At 36.8% G+C, this 21,182-nt stretch overlaps 5 protein-coding genes across 5 annotated transcripts; 2 read left to right on the plus strand and 3 right to left on the minus strand.

Moving 5' to 3' along the window:
* Positions 1–790: 790 nt before the first annotated feature.
* Positions 791–2,684, minus strand: LOC119078482 (charged multivesicular body protein 3). The gene is made up of 4 exons (XM_037186038.1): positions 2,538–2,684; positions 2,284–2,317; positions 1,212–1,633; positions 791–1,151 (listed from the first exon to the last, which is right to left on the minus strand). The coding sequence occupies exons 1-4, from the start codon at positions 2,580–2,582 to the stop codon at positions 990–992; spliced, it is 663 nt and encodes a 220-aa protein (XP_037041933.1). The 5' UTR covers positions 2,583–2,684; the 3' UTR covers positions 791–989.
* A 1,623-nt stretch (positions 2,685–4,307) lies between these two features.
* Positions 4,308–5,304, plus strand: LOC119078480. Its single transcript, XM_037186037.1, has 2 exons — positions 4,308–4,881; positions 4,959–5,304. The coding sequence occupies exons 1-2, from the start codon at positions 4,482–4,484 to the stop codon at positions 5,237–5,239; spliced, it is 681 nt and encodes a 226-aa protein (XP_037041932.1). The 5' UTR covers positions 4,308–4,481; the 3' UTR covers positions 5,240–5,304.
* A 2,742-nt stretch (positions 5,305–8,046) lies between these two features.
* Positions 8,047–9,499, plus strand: LOC119078473 (putative nuclease HARBI1). The gene is made up of 2 exons (XM_037186027.1): positions 8,047–8,428; positions 8,497–9,499. The coding sequence occupies exons 1-2, from the start codon at positions 8,322–8,324 to the stop codon at positions 9,467–9,469; spliced, it is 1,080 nt and encodes a 359-aa protein (XP_037041922.1). The 5' UTR covers positions 8,047–8,321; the 3' UTR covers positions 9,470–9,499.
* A 6,553-nt stretch (positions 9,500–16,052) lies between these two features.
* LOC119078483 lies at positions 16,053–18,392 on the minus strand. The gene is made up of 3 exons (XM_037186039.1): positions 18,231–18,392; positions 17,770–17,958; positions 16,053–17,177 (listed from the first exon to the last, which is right to left on the minus strand). Exons 1-3 carry the CDS (start codon positions 18,357–18,359, stop codon positions 16,881–16,883), a joined length of 615 nt encoding a protein of 204 aa, XP_037041934.1. The 5' UTR covers positions 18,360–18,392; the 3' UTR covers positions 16,053–16,880.
* On the minus strand, positions 18,370–19,671 carry LOC119078630. The gene is made up of 3 exons (XM_037186226.1): positions 18,691–19,671; positions 18,465–18,641; positions 18,370–18,381 (listed from the first exon to the last, which is right to left on the minus strand). The coding sequence occupies exons 1-3, from the start codon at positions 19,408–19,410 to the stop codon at positions 18,370–18,372; spliced, it is 909 nt and encodes a 302-aa protein (XP_037042121.1). The 5' UTR covers positions 19,411–19,671.
* Positions 19,672–21,182: the final 1,511 nt, after the last annotated feature.

Consider the following 21,182-nt stretch of genomic DNA (forward strand, 5'->3'; position numbering starts at 1 on the left):
AGTCGCCCATTTACGCTGTAAGCAGATCAAAAGAGCAGTGATGTCAGTGTGTACTTTTTCGGTAATAGCTAACATACTTCAAGAGCGGTACTCAAATATAGTCCTGAAACTTGACAGTGTGTCACACAACTGTAAATTACTGTAAAAAAAACCATTTCATACAAAAGGCAGCCGTCGATTATGATCACTTTTGCTTGAAGTGCGTTGTAATTGCTCAAGTATAATATACAAGACATGGCTTTAAAAGTTAAAATATTGTATGAATGTCAGCCTCTCAATGACCTACAAGTGGAGTATAGGCATCACTCGATGCAGATGCCTCGCCTTGGAGTTATAACCGAAAATAAAATAAAAGTAAATGTTCGGAGAGTTCGGCTTAACAACAGTACCTATCTGCGGAATTTTTGTAAATCTTACCCTTTAGGTTCCTTGTATACCACACCCCAATTAAATGTGTTGCAACCCAATTAGTGCGTCGACGTACAACTACTGACCAGAAGACCCATATCTCTCAATGATTTGTATTATTAATTGTCTTCAAGCAGCATGGAGCGATAGAAACCAAATTACATTTTTAGTACAAAATTGTCTAAAACGTGCAACAATTTTCCTTGAAAATTTTCCTTTCCTTACTTTTAGTAGGTCCTCATTCATTTGACTTCATGAAGACTATTTACAGAATGAATGAAAAATGGTTTTTATGTTAGTATCCGTTTGTCACGTCTAAGGTTCTTCCGTTGTCTAGGGCCAAAATGAACTGACTGAGGTGAAGACAAAAACAATCTCGAAATTCTCTTTTTGTTACATTTAGCAGAAAACAGCTCGTTTAATCAACCGCTTCATTGGAAATACATTAACAAAGCAATTTCTCTCATTAAATATTTGTTAAGCGATCAGAACGTGTAGGTAGCTAAGTAGTAATTTAGTTGCAAACTCGAATAAAGTAAAAATAAAAATTTTCAACACAAAAATCACAAAATAAAATCTCTCTAAGAACGTAAGGCTTCGAAACGACTCTGCATTTCTGTCAAGTCTTCCGTCTCATCTTCCACTTCGGGTGTAGGCTGTCGAACGTCCTCTTTGGCAGCGGCTGCTGTTGTTGGTGGCAAAGGCGCTTCGCCCAATTTACCTTCCGTCAATTCCCATAATACCTAAACGCAAAAATCGAATTAATAAATCGAAAACGAATGAAACCGACAGCCATCACAAACCTTATCAACTTCTCCTTGCGCCTCCTCCTCCAACTCTTCGGTGTCTTCAATGGAATCCATCGTCTCTTCCAGCATTTCCTCAATAATACCGGCTTTCATCATCTCTTTGGACATATCACGCATAACACCAGCAATTTCCGGCAGCCGAACAAGACTTTGCATGGCCTGCATAACTTCGGTGGATTTTTGCAGTGAACCGGCTACGCGTAGAGTAGCCAGTTGGTTTTTCATTTGCAATTGAACGGAGTTCAGATGCGCTTTGCTGGTGTAAATTCGATTGACGGCCTTCCGTGCACGAACGACCTCTTTTGCGAGTATGGTGCATGTTTCTCGGTCATTTTTGGCAGCCGCCTGCTTTAGCGTCCTTTTTACCTTTTCCTCTTCGGCACGGATTGCACGGATTTGTCGTTCTAATTGATTTCCTGTGGAAGAGCAGAGATTTTGGATGGAAAAGGTTCGGTAGATTCAGGTGGAATCAATTTTGTTCGCTTGCTCAATTCATCAATTTTTCCATGCAGAGCAATGTCAGTATGACAAAATGACTGGCGTGTTGAGAAGGGAATTCGCAGGGCCGGACCGAAGATAATGAAGAAAATTGGTAAAAATGTCTTTCGTTCACACAAAAAATTTAAGGGCCCATAATCGCAAGTCGGGCCTAATAAATTTGATAGCTGACATCTGAGAGTAGAATATCCCATCAACTGTTCAATTTCATCGACTGTTCATCGCTTGAAAATAAATCCAAGGTCGAATCGTCTGCCATTCCTTCTCTCACTCACAGACTGCTTTGCGTTGTACATTCCAAGCAACTAAATTTTTGATCATCGACTTGACCTTCTTGTTGGATGAAAAATGCAAATTTCATTTTCGTGAAGGAAAACCGGAATGTTTCGACTAATTAAACTGTTTTTTATCATTGTAGTCATAAGTGCGTCACAAAATAAACACCAAACCCATAAGGTGGGTGCACTTAAAGCAAACACAAATTAGAATCGGCGAAAAAGGCCCTTCTTGTCAGCGATAATGTTGGCAATCGAACATTGAAAGTATTATGGTAAACATGTGTACCTACCTTCTTTACGTATTTTACGGCACCATTCGTTGACCTGGAAAGAAAACTTTGTAAGAACCTCGAAAGAAACACTAAAATGCGATTTTTTACAGCTATCACAGTTACACTATATACATAAACAAACCGATGGTATATGTTTACCATCACCTCTATCACATAATAATCATAAGATCAGAAATGTTTTGATTTTTCCATTCAGTCTAAGTCTCATTTTAACAGTTTCAAAAATCGAAACCGTCCATCGAAATGCTTACCTGCTCTTTTGGGTCCTTTTGTGACGATTTACCAAATAATCCCATCTTAAAGAACAATAATAAAAATTATTTTTATCAATCGCAAATTTCAAGTGTGAGTCATTTGTAAACATGTCATCCAGGGTTGACATTTTCGTTATTTCTATTATATCGGTAACTCAACCCTAGATGTCAATGTTCAGTGATGCCGTATTGGAAAGAATTTCAATTTCAGTAACACTGTCGATATTATCAAAGACGAGCATTAAAATTCACTATGTAGGAGAATGATGTTTAGAAACTAAGAAGAAATATAATAGAGTTTTCCCATATTTTAGTACATTCTGTCATAAAATTACTGCTGTCACTGCGCTTATTTTCATGTGAACCAACTTCATATGGTGACATTTGTTCTGTTATGACAAATGTAAAGTTGGTCACATGAAAATAAGCCACATAGAATGAAGTACTATGAAAAAAATGTGGCGCCTCTATAGGCCAACCCATTTGTCTTATTCTCATATCAGGGTCCCTATTTTCAATCATGGGTTATGAATCTTACAGGAAAAAGACGTAATTTTTCAATTCATTTCAATCCACTCAAAATTTAAATTCTGAAGCACAATAGGTCTTTTACAAGGTCACTTGAGCTGTCAAAACTTCATCCCTAGAGCCATAACCAAAACATTTATGTTTACGAAATGATCGGAAAAGCTATGATGCTCTCATTCGTTTTTGGCTTGTCGAAAATTGTTTTTACAGTACGGCGTGAATTATTTTATCTCTTAACGACAATTTCTTTATGAATTAAATATTTTGGCTTCAGTAGCAGCGTATGTAGTATGTACGGTATAGATTAATTTTGACAGGCCGAAAACAACCGACTGTCATCAAACATAACCGCAACTTAAGTGTCCATTCCACTCAACAAAAAGTACTCCGTGAGAGAGCGAGCTGTCAAATAAACAAAGGAAAAATTGAAAAAATGTAAAGTATCGTAGCAGAATAAAATAAAATAATTGTTCATTTCACCCAGTACTGAGACGATACGTAAAGTTATATTAGCTACACATACATGAACGTTAGGTTTACATCACATTCTCTGGTGTAATTTTCCTCGTCTTTCGCTAAGAAGAAAGGAACTTAAACTCTCTACAACTCCTAACTCATTGAAACCGAGTTGTTTTTGTTTTTCTTTTTCTGATGCTTTATGCTTACCGTCAGTAAGAGACGTTGAAACTGTGCTGAACGGAGTCATACATAATATCTTATTGTGATTGTCTGCTTTATGATAATCCAAAAAGCCATTCAAGATGAGTACACAGTTTGTGAAAAAAGCTTGAAAAATAGACCCATGCAAAATGACAAATAAGTTAAAAATTTTGACATAAAATGTATGAGCCAATGAGCCAACTGTCAAATACCTTTTATACATATGATGCAAACAAACATTTTTCATGCATTTTTCGTGGTCTCATGAACCTCAAGGCTGTAAACTTTGGGAAGGTCACGTAGATACAGATACGCGGGTGACACACCACAGTTGATGATAAAATGGCCGATTTCTTACAAAAATTCAACTTTCGTCGCCTTGATGATGTGGTGAATTTTTTTTTGCAAGTAAGATCATCTGAAGTGATGTGTTCCCGCGTATCTAATAAAATGAAGATCTGTGTGACCTCTCCAAGTTTACAGTCTTGATGAACGTAGCCTTTGACAGAACTAAAATTTTACCTGACACAAAATTATGCTGGCAACACTGACTCTGTAAACATACCAAACATACAAACAATTTTGACAGATCAGATTGTTTTGTGTTTCTGGATGGAAATTTGATTTTACCTCTCTAGATCATTATTATTTCCGTAAACTGTTTTTTTGTGGTCACACATGTGACAAACGTTTAAGCCTAAAGTGTCATTATTGATTGTCTTGTGTGTGTTCTACGTTTACACTTAATTATAAATGAATCTAACGGTTGATCAAATGGACGTTTTGAATTTTCGACTGACGGAAATTTCGCTGGAATTGCTTGGGAATCAGTTTTTCGATATTTTCGGCCGCAAATGTGATACATTAGGATCGCTGTATCGAAGTAAAAGCGGCCCAGCTACCGATAAATTTGCAGCCGGTTCGGATTTGGTAGCAGCGCTTAAAGTCGAAGATATTTTTAATTTTACCGATGAGCCACCTGATGAGACACATGGCGACAATGGAAGAAATGATAATTATGGAAACGAAGAAATTAGCGATGATTCTTCCGACGAATCGGCTGATTCAGATGAGTTCGAATACAGCGATAATCGAGAACAGGACCCATCAGCCGATATTAAAATAGCCCAGATAATGAACGATGTGGAACAAGGTACGAAACGAATCTTTGTTGATTGCACACATCGAACACATTTTCAGACAAAACTTTTTTCTCTCCTTCCGTTTTAGAATACTCGCGACTGTTAATGAGCTCGGATAGTGCCAAAATGAAGTACTTCATCACCAACAAACATAAAATGCAAGAAACAGGTTACGAAGACGAATATGAAATCTGTAGCCGATACTACCAACAAGAGGGTGTAGAGTTACTGGGACAGAGCGACGCTTTCATTAAGTTAATCAAACACATAAAATGTGATCCTCGAAATGGCCTTAAAATGGGTGAAATTGCTGCAACTATACTGAAAGTAAAAGATCGTTTTATTGAAGGTTCTGCATCGAGTACATGATAGTCCGGTGAAGAAACGAGCGAAATGAAAATATTTTTATGAAATAAATTTTGTGTTCTACAGCCCGTAGCTTCTTTCATTCTTCCTGTTGCTGGTGACGATGTACGCGTTAGCCCGTCTCATAGCATAGTCTACATTTACCAATAGGATTCCTTCCCGATCAATAAATTTTAGATTTTTCCGTCCTGCGTGTTACATCAGCCTCGTGTTCACGTAAGGTACATCATTTTGAGGTTACATTCATCCAATGCTGTATAGAGCCAGAGAAATGATAGTTGCGCTTCACGGCTAGGGTCATAATATGTGACGATACTACAGTGGATTCTTACTGAAAGAGCTTTTTAACATTGTACGTAAAATTAGGAGAATATGAGAAACTTTTCTTTAATTGGAAAACATTAATTAGTTGAACTTTGCTGCCATAAAATGGCTATCTTTGTGACCTCCCCAAAACTTTTCAGCCTTTCTGGATACCCTATGTATTTATACAAAACAAGTTGGAAGCACTATTTTCACCGTTCTCAGTATGTAATAGCAGACTATGCACATCTATCTAATCCGAAATGTTTATTTTGCGATATGTCCCACACTCTTTCAGATTTATGGTATTTATTATCAAGCTGACACTCTTTATCAGACTGACACTCCTTATCACACTGAAACTCCTTATGGCACTCACGCTCTTTATCACACTGCCACCTTATCACACTGACACTTCTTATCACACTGAGACTACTTATAAACACTGAGACTCCTTATCACACTGACACTCCTTATCACACTAATACTACTTATCACACTGAACTGACACTCATTATCACACTGACACTCCAAATTAAACTGACACTTCTTATCACACTGACACTCTTTATCACACTGACACTCCTTATCACACTGAGACTCATTTTCACATTGACACTCCTTATCACACTGCCACCCCTTATCACACTAACACTACTTATCACACTGAACTGACACTCATTATCACACTGACACTCCTTATCACACTAATACTACTTATCACACTGAACTGACACTCATTATCACACTGACACTCCAAATTAAACTGACACTTCTTATCACACTGACACTCCTTATCACACTGAGACTCATTTTCACATTGACACTCCTTATCACACTGCCACCCCTTATCACACTAACACTACTTATCACACTGAACTGACACTCATTATCACACTGACACTCCAAATTAAACTGACACTTCTTATCACACTGACACTCTTCATCAGACTGACACCCCGAGCAAAAAAAAAAAATCGACGAAAAAGTGTATGAAAGTACAATCGCTAAACCGAACTGGTGTGCATACGTTATTTTGCACCAGCTGGTCCCATTTGGAATTGTATGTGACCAGCTGGTGCAAAATAACGTATGCACACCAGTTTGGCTTAGCGATTGTATATCACTATTTCCTTGTAAACGGTGAATTTGGATATCCTTTTTTCGATTTTTTCCCATACAAAACCAGTATATGTAAGTATATGAATATTCAGTATACCGTCATCCACTTTCATGTACTGATTTAGCATATCATCGTATACTTTTATATACTCAGGACGCACTGGTGACATTTGTGAGAAAATTGAAATTGTTGCAAATATGACATTTTCGGTTTTTATTGTCCATCTTCGTTTACTCACCATCTTTATTGCCATTAAAGAATGAGAAAAGCAATGAAACAAAATTTTTCAGTTGCACATTTTTCCGTTAATATCTGTTGTCGCCAGACAAACCCTAATACCTAACGAGACAAAGCCCTACACATATTCCTAACAAGAGAAAGCCCTACAGATACGCCTAACGAGAAAAACGACAACGGAATTAACAGTATAATGTGTGCTGATAAGAAAATGTTTCGAGAATTTTCTTATTTTTGAACATTGGTCTCACATGACACCTCACAAGGATGCTGCCTCAACGAGAGTTCATGACAGACTGACTTTTAGTATGCAAAAGTATACAGAAGGGTATGAGCAATACCCTCTCTAGCAATCAAACTACTTTTTTTAAGGTGATGAAAGTATCAAGTAGCCTCTGGAATTTACATGTAAATTACAGCGCAGTCAGTCAAAATGTAGAATAGTGTTTGTAGAATACAAAGAAATAAGATGTGAATATGCAACAGAGAGCTGAGAGTTTGTTTGCTAGAGAGAGTGTTGGTATGAGTAAATACTGTTGACAGTATATGAACATTTACTTTTGTGCACGTATGTGACAATTTTAAATCAGGGCTGCAGTTACTGGCACCTTACGCTTTAAATCCTGAGCAAAATTTCCCGAAGCGTAAGGTGGCAGTAACTCCAGCCCTGACTTAAAATTGTCTCATACGTCAGAAAAATTAAAATAGAGGCGAAAAAATTAGAATTCTACAGAATTTTTGAGTTAGTCCACTTCAATCAAAATTGAAGCTCAACGAAAGTCGTGCCGCGGTAGGTTCATGGTGTCATGGATAGTAGATGTCACTACCAACGCAACGATACCCATATCTTCCAAGTCTATCATTGTAATTTTTTTTAAACACTCTCCAAAAGTTGGAATTTTTTTCCCCTAAAATAGCTACTGCACCGATAACATAAAAAAATTTCGATATTTTTTAAAGGTCAACATATGCGTCCTCAACACCTCTGCCAACCACCATAATTTCACATCAATGCGTTACACATTGTTGGTGATATGCAACAAAAACTATTTTGGTCACCCTCACTCAGTACAATTTTTCATTATTTCTGGCGTGAAAACATAATTATTTACTTCGAGGATTTTTTTTTGTTGCAAATGACTCAGGGGCGCAATTTCGGCCACTTTTTATCAATCTTTTAGCGATTGATATTTTGACACTTTCAAAATTTACAAATTGCAAATATATGAACTAGTACAAAAGCGACATTAATCCAGCATTTTTTTAATGTCACCATCTGCCATTTCAATATCAACACTTACTCTAGCATATTTCCTTTACCAACGCATGGACATCTTGATTCCCTTTACTTACAATTACATTACATTCGAATTGTAACGAATTGACAGAAGTGATCGTGATTTGATAAATAAACAAACAAACATGTTTAATTTGTCGGCGTATGAGTATCATCGGAACAAAGTTTATATGGCAGTGACTCGAAGGTCATTAAGAGACACATTGGATCCATTCGATACTCCAGACGAACGGTATTGAAATGACACAGACTCGATTTTATGACTACATTCTACCATGAGCGTATTTCCATTCATTTTAGTTTCATTGAAATGTATCGTTTCACTCGATGTCTGGCTTTGGATTTTCTCGATTTGCTTAAAGTACATATGAACGACATAAACTGCTGCCCAGAAATCCCTCTTACAATCCAATTTTGTGCAACACTAAACTTCTACGCTAGTGGCAGTTATCAGCGTCGAGTTTCAGCCGATGGTATGGCCATGATCAGCCAAAGTGTAGTGTCGAGATGCGTTCGATCGATTAGCTACGCAATTGCAACGAGAATGATTGACGAACACATTCGATTTCCTCAAACTCTAGCAGAGGTCAAAATGTTACATGATGAACTTCAAAATCATAGTGATTTTCCAGGTTGTTTCGCGATTGTAGACGGGTCACATATTGCCCTTTCTGCTTTGCCCAAATTGATCGAATTTGCATTTTTAAATCGCAAGGGATTTCATTCATTGAACACACAATTTGTCGTTTCAACCCAGCTTCGAATTTTGAACGTCAATGCTAGATATTCTGGTTCAACACACGATGCTCTAATTTGGAGGTCGTCTCTCGCTAATTCCACGTTGAAAAGAATGTCAGAAAGACATGGGCAAGAATGGAAGTATTATTTGATCGGCGATCACGGATACCCGTTGCAGCCGTGGCTTTTAAAGCCGTACGACACACCTTGCAATTGGGCAGAGACGGTTTTCAACAGTCGACTCAGAAAATTGCGTTCATTAGTGGAAAGAGTGATTGGTTTGTTGAAAGCTCGTTTTCGGTGTTTACTCAACGAAAGAAAATTACGTTACAAACCTCTTATCAGCGGCTACATTATTTATTCTTGCTCCGTGTTGCACAATTTTCTCATCGATAATGACTACCCAGTCGACAACATTGAACCCATTTTCGATGACGAGGTTGAGAACTACAACGTTGACATGGTTATTAACTGTAACGAGTTGGAACGAGGTCGTCGAATCAGAGATGGAGTCGCAATAAATTTCGTTAATTGAAATATAAAATCGAAGAGAGCATCTGCAAAATTTTTTTGTCGATTTAAATGAAAATAAAGATGTAAAAACATTTCTTTCTGAATATTTTTTAGATCTTATAGGTTTTGAAGTAAATCAACGAGTTAAGTAAAAATGTCGGTAAACTAATTATGAATCAGGGATCAACAGGATATACACGATTCCACACTTCCATCTTAATGGTCCCACATAATAAAACCCACATATACTTCGAAGCTATATTTAATTTGCAGATATAAAATATTCACTTTCATCACCGAACTCCCGAGTTTCTTAATTATAACCAAAATTTTAAGAGCTAAATCATTAGCACAAAACACGGCTAACATAAGTTTCATAATTTTTTATAAAGTGTTTGCCGTTGTTTATTTTTATTTCTGTAATTCTGTAATTTTTATTCCTAGTTCCCTTTGCCTGAAAAGTTGCGATAGTTAGGGACAACCATTTTTCAGATCGAATTCTCTTAAACTGATTTTGAGCTGGCCCACCCATACAAACAAAACTCATTATGCGTGGATGGAGCACTCGCCCAACCTAAGTCTAAACACACACTTGCATACACACGGTATCATTATTTTCAGAAAATTTTTTATTCATTCCATCATCGGTCGAATGTAAAGTCCAGTGTAGAGCTCTGTATCGAGTATCCGCTTGTGTATTTGCTTATGAAAATTTAGTTCTTGTGAGATCTAAAAGAACGTTCAGAGTTTAATTTATATAATCGAGGGAATAATTCTAAGCACTGAAAAGAACGTCGTGCCAGCCCAATTGACCATTGTATGAATAAAAATTTTGAAGAAAATTCGTGTGAATTTCAGTAATACGAGAATATGTATTACTTGGAAGTTCTCAGGAAAACGTGACTTCTTTTTAGTTGACGAGCATTTAAGTCTTTAAGTATTTTCTCCAACAAGTACTTCTTTTGCGAAATTTCACCGTTGTTACATAAAAATAGTCAGAAATGCAGGTGAAATGGAACAAGAAATTACATTTGAATTCAAGGACACGATGAAAAAGACGAATTTTAAGAATTTGCCAGCCGTTAGAAGTAGCATCGAAACGTCTGGTCTGTGCACCATAATGGAATTGGGGTGCGCGATTAGTAGTTAATTTTGTTCGATTTTTATTGGAACATTACTGTATTTATATTAGATTACGTCCGTGGGTCCAAATTTTTATTTAGACGAGTGGGAATACCGACCTTCCCTTCGGGTTGGGCTATAACGTCTCCACTCGTCAAAATAAAAATTTGGACTCACGTACGTACTGTGCTTTATGTGAGTAGGCAATGTAAATGCAAATTTCATCTGAGCTGTATTCATTGCCGCATCACGTAAAAACTACAAAAATTTCATTACAAAATACAATCAATGATCACTAATCAAGTCTATTGCGTAACTGCAACAATTGATAATTCTCGTAATCATTAGGATCTACATCGCCAAAAATAACAATGATCAAATATGAAAGTGTAAACAGAAATGTTAAAATGTAAATAAATGTGAAAGGCCATCATTGATCATATATACGCAAAAATCGATTATTCAACATTCTAACTATCAGAACAGATCATGGTAAAAATCTAGAACATCAATCGAAATATGTTTGCATGATATCAAAACTCGTCAAAGACATTACTGATTTCAATTTTTCTATGTTTTTTTATGTTCTGTGGTAATAGGCATGAGAGGCGATTGAAAATATCAATAAAAAGAAATCAAGTAAACAAATAGTTATCGGTAATTATCAATATTAATCAAAAAATCAAAATTGAATAATTTCTTAGTGAGGGATTCTTTTGAAAAACAGCCTACCGAAATCGGACGCATTTTCCAGTGGACTTTTTTGTATTTGCCTAGAAAGGACTTCGACTTCGTTCAAAACAATTCTTCGAAGCTTATGTAGCTGGTGAAAGGTGATCAAAAACCGAAAACTTGCACTTTTCGGTTTAATTTTATTTGTACAAATCGAATGACCTTTGTACAAATTAAATTCTTTTTTGTACACAAAAAATGACATTTTGTACTTAAAATTTCCATTTTGTACCATCCATTTTGTACTAAAACAAAACCATTTCGTACGTAAAAATTACTTTATGAACACAAAATGTAATTGTTTGTACACTGAAAAATTGGCTGAAAAGTGCCACAGTGTACATAAAAAAACATTGTATCTGTATGAGCAAAATTGGCCACAGCTGAAAACATCAGAAAACAAATTCTATATCCAACTATATTTAAGTATGTCCGAGTACAGTCGAGTACATCGCGTATATTCGACTAAATCCTAGTATATTCGACTAATCCGAGACTTTTCGACTGCATCCAACTATTCGACTATTCGATTGTATCCGATTGCATCTAACTATTCGACTATTCGATTGTATCCGAGTATATTCGACTATTTGACCGTATCCGAGTATATTCGACTATATCCGAGTATTTTCAACTGTTCGACTATACCCGAGACTATTCGACTGTATCCGAGTATATTCGACTGTATCCGAGTATATTCGATTGTATCCGAGTATATTCGACTATTCGATTGTATCCGAGTATATTCGACTATTCGATTGTATCCGAGTGTATTCGACTATTTGACTGTATCCGAGTATATTCGATTGTATCCGAGTATATTCGACTATTCGATTGTATCCGAGTATATTCGATTGTATCCGAGTATATTCGACTATTCGATTGTATCCGAGTATATTCGACTATATCCGAGTATATTCGATTGTATCCGAGTATATTCGACTATTCGATTGTATCCGAGTGTATTCGACTATTTGACTGTATCCGACTATTCGATTGTATCCGAGATATTCGACTACGACTATTCAATTGTATCCGAGTGTATTCGACTATTTGATTGTATCCGGCTATTCGATTGTATCCGGCTATTCGATTGTATCCGAGATATTCGACTATTTGAATTTATCCGAGTATATTCGACTATTCGATTGTATCCGAGTATATTCGACTATTCGATTGTATCCGAGTATATTCGACTATTTGGACTTATCCGAATATATTCGACTATTTGACCATATCTGAGACTATTCAACTGTATCCAAGTATCTTCGACTATATCCGACCGACTATATCGAGTAGCTTAGATCATATATCAAGTTTTATTGTAACTGGAAGATATAGAAATTGTAATTGGTTGTAATTATAAATCACTTGATCCATATAAGAACGTACACCATAGCAAATGTTAATAATGTTATTATTTTTATGGAAGAGTCAGCGCCGCAGGCCGTGAAGAAATTGAAAAAATAAAAAAGCGGGGTCGAGGGGCGGCAGCCCCCGCAGAGGGGGGTCAAGGGGGGAGTATCCCCCCTTGAATGTTCGGGGGATTAGCGCGCTCATTTAATTTTACTAAGCGAATCCAATGAATTAGCGGTAGCGATAGCGTCGCTAAAAAAGTGGTTGATGAATGCAACCTTGGGTACAATGTTTTTTTTTATGTACACTGTGGCACATTTCCGCCAATTTTTCAGTGTACAAACAATTACATTTTGTGTTCATAAAGTAATTTTTAAGTAACGAAATGGTTTTTTTTAGTACAAAATGGATGGTATAAAATGGAAATTTTAAGTACAAAATGTCATTTTTTGTGTACAAAAAAGAATTTAATTTGTACAAAAGTCATTCGATTTGTACAAAAGTAAATGAACCGCACTTTTCTTACAAAAAGTTCTCCAGTTACACGAGCCGTACAGGGTTGTGTGAGAAGTCATTAGAAAGGTAATCACATGTACTATTGAGCCGAATAGGGATTTACTGGTCTTAAAACTCATCCACACTGAAATATGTGCAGTTAGTTTTCAACCGAAGACTTATAATTTTCTTACAGAAATTTCTCGAGGCACTTTGTGTGGTCGTGTGAGGTATCATTTAAAAGGTAATTTTATGTGCTTTAACTGGAGAAATTTTTGTAAGAAAAGTGCAAGTTTTCGGTTTTTGATCACCTTTCACCAGCCACACAAGCTTCGAAGAATTGTTTTGAAAGTAGTTTTGGTATCTAGGGTCGAAGTCCTTTCTAGGTTACATAAAAAATATTCCAATAGAAAACGGGTCCGATTTCGGTAGGCTGTTTTTCAAAAGAATCAATCATTGTAAAGTAAACAATTCAGGTAACTTTTGTCGGTGTGTTTGTCTTTGTCTTATGAAGTCGAATTCATTGTTTAAAGATGTTGGAAAATAAAATCGTTAGAAGGCTTTCTAAAATAATTTTACTATATACAACATGGAATGTTTTCCACTCACATAGTCAATTCAGAATTTTCGTCAAAATGACTCTGATAAATTGATTGTAAAATAATAGTAAATTTACAACTAAAATCAACACATATGAACGAAATAGCTTTTTTTATACAAATACAGCTAATACCAAAATTCAATATATTGTTGAATGGCTCAGTCTTGCAGAAAGTTCGATTTTCATCTTTCTGCAAGGCTTAACAGCCTAACATTCTTTTTCTGTTCAAAAATTGTATTTCAGTGTTCAGTGAACAGATGAAATGAAATTAAAAAAAAATAAAGCTAAGAACAACAAGGTTAATATAAAAGGAGACGTTAATAAAAAGTAAAATGAGAAGAAAAATTAAAATTAAATTTGACAAAAAGAAGAAGCAAGTAAGTGAAACAAGTGAAAAATTAAAAGCAATTTGAAGTGTCAAACCAATAGAAAAAAAAAGAAAAAAAAACTAAAGCTAAGACCAACAAGGTTAATATAAAAGTAGACGTTAATAAAAAGTAAAATGAGAAGAAAATTAAAACTAAATTTGACGAAAAAATTAAGTGAAACAGATAAAAATTAAAAGCAATTGAAGTGACAAACGCAATGTGACTTAAAAATTGATATTTTTAAGGATTTCTGTTATTTAAGTATTGTCGTAACAAACCACCAAGTGCATTGAGCGCTGTTGTAAATACGTAAATCATTTCCGAATGGTTTTGATTGTTCTGTTCGATAAGTCTTTCTTGATTGTTCATGGATCTTTCTACCATATCATAGCTGGTGAATCTCTACAAACGATTAAGAAATTGAATAAAAACAGTGAAATATTGAGATTCTGTTGAAAACGGCCTTGACGAAATGGAACTCATACATACTTATATACAAGTATGGATAAGCCTTGATCCCCCGATCTCAAAACCAGTTTCAAAATATATTCAAAACCGTTCTGAAGATTGTTCACGGTGAGACTGAATTCAAAAGAAGTTTTATTTTAGGATTCCTCAGTGCTAAGCTAAATCCTTCCCCATGGAATAATGTTGTTTATCGATCAAAAATTAAAAAACGCCGGTAGGCAACAATTTTATTTCATCATTTTCTGAAGAATCTTGAAAATGTATGAAAAATGTCGCTTTTCAGGTTTAATTTTTTGGGTAGCCTAAAATAAAACTTCTTTTGAATTCAGTCACACAGTGTGTTCTAAAAAACCTTCACTCAATTCTGCCAAATTTGCATAGATTGTACTAAGCGACCATTCACAATGTGCGCACGCTAAAAATGACGAATTTACACTCCCTCCCCCCATGCGCGCAAAAATGTATGAAACTTCTCTTTGATAATGTATGGAGCGCGCGGTTTAGTCTAACCCCCCCCCCCCCCCCCCTTCGAAGCGTGCGTACTTTGTGAATGACCGCTGAAATAATTTAACCTCTCCCTAAAATAGTCTTGAATACAAATAAATTAGATGAAATGAAGGAAATTACGTTTCTATGCCTTTCACGAATTCTACCCGTACGAAGTGAACGCTGCTCATGTGGCATTTGCGGTACAGTATCAACGGCTCTGTGCAACCGACGATCCTGAATATTGCTGGTGGAAGCGGTATTCTGGAGACAATTATTGTTAGACGATCCTTGCTGACTACGAGAATCACCAATTCTGGCAAATTGACCACGCTGCAAACTGCATTCGTTACCAGCAGATCCTTGCTGACTACGAGAATCATCAATGGTTGCAATTAAACCACGCTGCATGGTAGTTTCATTGCCAGCAGATCCTGGCTGACTACGAGAATAATCAATTCTGGCAAATTGACCACGCTGCAAACTGCTTTCGTTACCAGCAGATCCTTGCTGACTACGAGAATCATCAATGGTTGCAGTGAAACCACGCTGCATGGTAGTTTCATTGCCAGCAGATCCTTGCTGACTACGAGAATCACCAATTCTGGCAAATTGACCACGCTGCAAACTGCTTTCGTTACCAGCAGATCCTTGCTGACTACGAGAATCATCAATGGTTGCAATTAAACCACGCTGCATGGTAGTTTCATTGCCAGCAGATCCTGGCTGACTACGAGAATAATCAATTCTGGCAAATTGACCACGCTGCAAACTGCTTTCGTTACCAGCAGATCCTTGCTGACTACGAGAATCATCAATGGTTGCAGTGAAACCACGCTGCATGGTAGTTTCATTGCCAGCAGATCCTGGCTGACTACGAGAATAATCAATTCTGGCAAATTGACCACGCTGCAAACTGCTTTCGTTACCAGCAGATCCTTGCTGACTACGATTATCATCAATGGTTGCAGTGAAACCACGCTGCATGGTAGTTTCATTGCCAGCAGATCCTGGCTGACTACGAGAATAATCAATTCTGGCAAATTGACCACGCTGCAAACTGCTTTCGTTACCAGCAGATCCTTGCTGACTACGAGAATCATCAATGGTTGCAGTGAAACCACGCTGCATGGTAGTTTCATTGCCAGCAGATCGTGGCTGACTACGAGAATAATCAATTCTGGCAAATTGACCACGCTGCAAGGGACTTTCGTTACCAGCAGATCTTTGTTGGTTACGAGAATTTTCATTTCTAGTAGCAGAGGAGCGTCTGCCAGAGTTTCGCCCGTCCAGTGTGACAGCCGTTATGGTCGATCCACGTAACGGTATGGATGTCGTGTCAATAATTGAATTGATAATCCGTTCATACGCGCCACTTGTGACAGTTTCCCGTGGATCTTCTATATGAGTTGAGAAGCTCTGAAATAATAAGAATTTGTAATATTTAATCCTTCGAAGACAATTGTGCTCAGCAATCATCAGAGTTAATAAAACTGATCAGAAAAACACGCAATGGTCTAAATCACTCATTCTAGTTCCTCAAATCCATTTTTGTAAAAATTATTTTACGATTCCTAAGCCTTTTTAGTCAACAACATACTGTCAACCTGCAACATTACTTGAAACTGTACGACACTACAAATTCCTACCACCTTTTTATTCTGATCTAAAATTCTATTTACAAAAACGCAAAGAAAATATAACGGCTCCAAAGAATGTCACGTATTGCTACGAAAACACACGTGATACAATTTTATTTTATTTATTGGTTGAATTGTTCCCCTCTTACTGCTTAGTACCAAATGTCAATTCTGTTTTACGGATTTGGAAAGGGGTCTAATGTGAAACGTCGTATATTTGGGACATAGAATCTTTGAACTTACGCTTCTCGGAAAGATGGAAAGGTTTTCGTGTTGCAAGTCATTTTCATCGTTAACCGAATAAGTAGGTGAAATTGGGAAGCTGTTGGCTTCTGATTCTTCCAAATGTTCATCTGTATCCATGACTCGATCTGACAAATTTATGTTCACGTCGTTCACTTCTTCCAATTCGGGCGAGATTCTGAGCGTCGACGATTCTGCGATGGCGAGATCACTCACATTCTGTAGTGCATAAAAATGTAACAATTTTTACAAACCTCGATATGTCAATTGAATTTTTAGTTTAGCATGTCGTTAGCACTCACAGTGCACAACATTCAAGTTTCATGAATTGAATATTGACTTTCCTAAAGTTTTTCAAATGATTAAATTTGTTGTGTAAATAATCTTGAGTTACAATTCCAAAATGCAAAGTGACGAAGAATTAAATGAGCTTGATTGCTTGATTCAATGCTCGCTTTGAGCTAAATTAGGACAGAAAAGATATTCGAAGCAAAATCCACACCGACAAGAATGAAAAGTAGATTCAATTACTAGGAAAACTAAATGCCAAATGACTGCAAATGTATCTCTTCGGATCGGACTATAACGATCCCATTTGTCAAAATAACAGTTTCGAACCTCATCCTTAATGTACTATTACACCGGGAAATGAGTCATTACATCATTCACATGAGCGTTAAAGCTCATTTCCAGGGTGCTCAGTGAGTATGAGTAAAACAACTTAAGTTATGATACGTAATCTACTATTATAGGTGTAGATCATGAAACTTGTAACTATAAACAGGATTCATTGTCTTGGGTTTATACTTACGCTTTTCGGAACTGTGGAACGATAAAGTGTGGAGTTGTGTATGTCGTGAGTTTCTGTTCCGTCCAAATATTCCTCTGAGTCCATGCCACGGTCTGAGAAAAACATGTTCACATCGTTCACTTCTTCGAATTCAGATGATCCTCTGACGGTCGACGATTCTGGGATACCTAGGTCACACACTTGTACTGTCTATAATGCATAAAAGTTGTACAATTCACATATTGAGGTTTGTTAATTGAATTTTAATTTCTTAATGGCTTGCAACTGAATCATTTTCGCTTTTTTCCACTGCTTTTTAAAGATCATTTTACAGGCTTAAATCTTGAGAAAGCGACGGAAAATGGGAAAGCGTTAAATTATTGAAAGCAATAGTACTTCCGAAACAAAATCTTATGTGAAACACTTCTAGCGAATGATGATAGAGGATTTTGAATGATAAAAGAATCTATTTGGTATATTACCTTTCTGTAGCAGAAGCCACCTTCTCCTAGCTGTTGTTGTCCATCTATGTTATTAAGTCCACAAATGGCAACCAATCTCTCTTCCAGACGAGTGAGTGACACCCCCCGTTGATTTACGTCTTTCCGCATATCAGCAAGCTTAGCTTTCGCACTGGATTTTATGTAATCAAAAACCTGAATAGGAATTGATTAGCCGAAGACGAAATAAAATCTAAACATAAGGGATTTTCTTACGTTTTTCCATTGCGTTCCTGTTCGACATGGACCCAATTTGTTGAGTTCAGAAGCAAAGTCTTCCCAGACTTGTTTTTTTGCAGCTGCGCCATTTGAAGTGGAGAAATGTCCAACCGATAACAAGAAGTTATTTTCGATGAGCTGGAGCAACCGTTCTTTTTGGATGTGGTTCACCGACTTTGAATTGGATGGAATATTTTCTAATTTGAAGTTTCCTTTACATTACCTGGCTATTTCCACGAACACCTCCTGGACCACGAACGTCTCCTCTCCCACGAGCGACTGCTCGCCCACGAACACCTCCACGGCGACAAACGTTTCCTCGTCCACGAATGTTTCCTCGTCCACGAACTTCTCCTCGTCCACGAACTTCTCCTCGTCCACGAACATCTTCCCGTCCACGAACACCTCCACGTGTACGAACACCTCCACGCGTGCGAACAGCTTTTCGACCACTACCTCCGTCTAGTAAATGAACAGGTTCGTTAGAATATTCACCAGAACATCCTGGATCACTCTCTTCTAAATTAACATGTTCACGTAGTAAACGAAATTTTGGTTCTCCTTCGACGGATGGGATGGTCTCGAACTGTTCAGTTTCACACAAATCATCGTCAACAGAAGCTATCATTGAATCATCGAAGCTTTTCAAACCATCAGCTGAATGCACAGTCAAAATTTGAGGGGCCACGTTTTGATTGGTGTTATCTGCAAAAGCGTGAGCGAACACCGGATCGTTGTTAGTATGGCAGTCGTCGTTCGTGTCATAATTATCCCCATCGTCGTATTCGTCACAGTCCATGTCATCCACGAAATCGTTCTCGTAAGCATCAGTACCACATCCAAACATTTTGAAAATTAAACAATCGGTATCCGACAAATTGTCTTCAACATTTCCTCCATATCGGCGAGCCATCTTGGCATATTTTCGTACGCGGCATTTCATGTAATTGAAACACTAAAACTTGGCTTATACGACCAGAATATATGTAAATCTATGAACTTTGGTTTACCTGTTTCCATTCATAAGATGTTTTCCTACACCTTCCCACTGTATTCAGTCGATTGGAAATTTCAATCCAAGTTTCCGTGTCGATTTGTTTGTTTCCAATGTTTTCATAATATCCGCACTTCTTTATAAAATGATTTTTTATCAGACTCACTAATCTTTCTTTTTGGAAGAGCGAAATTCGCTGGCGCATCTTGATTATTTTTGGCGAACAACTAAACTAAAAAGTCTCACTCGCGTCGTTTTGTATTCGCATGGCTAACTTGATTTAAAAGAATTTGTCGCGCTGATTTAACGTCTTTACTACCGAACACGGTCAAAAGTAAATTGTACTAGATGGAAAGTCAACATTGTAAAAGCGTTGCTGTTCACGTTACATTTGTGCAACATTCAAAATATATACCGATGGAACGCATCTCGAATTTTGACCGGACAAATGAAAAATCGATGACTATCGAAATCAATATTTTTAAATTCGCTAATAAATTAAGAGACATGAGTAGGTCGAACATAAATATGGCACAAGAAACGGTATTATAGGGTTTACGCAATAAACTTATAATAAAAAATGTCAAATCCCGCATGAGGAATCGTACTTTAAGAATTTAAAAGAATTTCATAACTAATAATCTTATTTATGAATGAAGATCGTAATTGGAGGTTTTCACAAAAACGTGACTTCTTTTTAGTTTAAGTAGTTCAAGTATTTAAATACTTTCTACAACAAGCACTTTCTTTCGCGTAGTTTCCCGGTTATCATATAAAAATCTACAAAAATACAGGTAAAATGGTTCTCCTTACCAAACGGAGGTGTCATATCATTTAAGACTATAAATATTTCATTACAAAATACTATCAATGATTACTAACACAGCTCTGCTTCAACATTCTTAGCCCATAACACGGGTAGCAAGTAAAAAACGAAATATTCAAATGTTGAAGCAGTGCTATGTTACTAATCAAGTCTATTGCGTCACTACAACAATTGAGTGTTCTCATAATCATTAAGATGAGACGCATAAATTGCTATTACATTGCCTAATCACGGAAAGCACCGTGCCTTTGGGTCAAGCTATAACGTCAACACCTTTTTAAAGTAAAAATGTTGAACCTCGGACGAAATTGTAATAATAACGTTGATATGTTGCTGGAATAATTTCGATCTTGTACTAGTTCATATTATTTACAATTTGTATATTTTGAAAGTGTCAAAATATCAATCGCTAAAAGATTGATAAAAAGTGGCCGAAATTGCGCCCCAGGAGGGTCCCCTGATTCAATTACTATATACCCTTCAAAAATCGCCGATGGCTTGTTTTTAAGTTGTTCGAAGTTTTGGCAAATTGACTCTTAAAGCCGTAAATGCGCGTATTTAGAAAGAACGAGTACAAAGTTGAACAATGAATATAAAATTGAATTCGCTCTCATAATATCGTGAATGGGTATGATAACGTTCACGGCAGAGTAAAATAAACGATTGCTTTATGGATCGGCAAATTATGATTCACTTCAGGTTATACTCTTCAATGAGTATATAGAAGAGAAACGGGCAAGGCAGGTTTAGTCCCAAACACATCGAGGCTTAGTCCCAAACACACCGGGGTTACTTTACTCTGTTGTGTAACGTTGCGTTAGTTAGGCCGGTTGGACCCTTTGAACTCTCCATTGACATTGACGAACTGTGATTCAATATACGTCAATGTGTCCAT

This window comes from Bradysia coprophila, unplaced genomic scaffold (genome assembly GCF_014529535.1).
Source record: "Bradysia coprophila strain Holo2 unplaced genomic scaffold, BU_Bcop_v1 contig_297, whole genome shotgun sequence".
Classification (NCBI taxonomy): domain Eukaryota; kingdom Metazoa; phylum Arthropoda; class Insecta; order Diptera; family Sciaridae; genus Bradysia; species Bradysia coprophila.

What these genes read in the sequence shown, in the direction of transcription:
- LOC119078482 (XM_037186038.1), bottom strand. Translation starts at nt 2,582, where the DNA reads ATGGGATTATTTGGTAAATCGTCACAAAAGGACCCAAAAGAGCAG. An exon ending in CCGTAAAATACGTAAAGAAG is followed by an intron (nt 1,634 to 2,283) that starts GTAGGTACACAT and finishes GCTCTTCCACAG; the next exon opens with GAAATCAATTAGAACGACAA. An exon ending in CGCAAGGAGAAGTTGATAAG is followed by an intron (nt 1,152 to 1,211) that starts GTTTGTGATGGC and finishes TTTTGCGTTTAG; the next exon opens with GTATTATGGGAATTGACGGA.
- LOC119078480 (XM_037186037.1), top strand. Translation starts at nt 4,482, where the DNA reads ATGAATCTAACGGTTGATCAAATGGACGTTTTGAATTTTCGACTGACG. An exon ending in AATGAACGATGTGGAACAAG is followed by an intron (nt 4,882 to 4,958) that starts GTACGAAACGAA and finishes CTTCCGTTTTAG; the next exon opens with AATACTCGCGACTGTTAATG.
- LOC119078473 (XM_037186027.1), top strand. Translation starts at nt 8,322, where the DNA reads ATGTTTAATTTGTCGGCGTATGAGTATCATCGGAACAAAGTTTATATG. An exon ending in TTCGATACTCCAGACGAACG is followed by an intron (nt 8,429 to 8,496) that starts GTATTGAAATGA and finishes CATTCATTTTAG; the next exon opens with TTTCATTGAAATGTATCGTT.
- LOC119078483 (XM_037186039.1), bottom strand. Translation starts at nt 18,359, where the DNA reads ATGCGGAAAGACGTAAATCAACGGGGGGTGTCACTCACTCGTCTGGAA. An exon ending in GTGGCTTCTGCTACAGAAAG is followed by an intron (nt 17,959 to 18,230) that starts GTAATATACCAA and finishes TATGCATTATAG; the next exon opens with ACAGTACAAGTGTGTGACCT. An exon ending in GTTCCACAGTTCCGAAAAGC is followed by an intron (nt 17,178 to 17,769) that starts GTAAGTATAAAC and finishes TATGCACTACAG; the next exon opens with AATGTGAGTGATCTCGCCAT.
- LOC119078630 (XM_037186226.1), bottom strand. Translation starts at nt 19,410, where the DNA reads ATGAAATGCCGCGTACGAAAATATGCCAAGATGGCTCGCCGATATGGA. An exon ending in GTGTTCGTGGAAATAGCCAG is followed by an intron (nt 18,642 to 18,690) that starts GTAATGTAAAGG and finishes TCCAATTCAAAG; the next exon opens with TCGGTGAACCACATCCAAAA.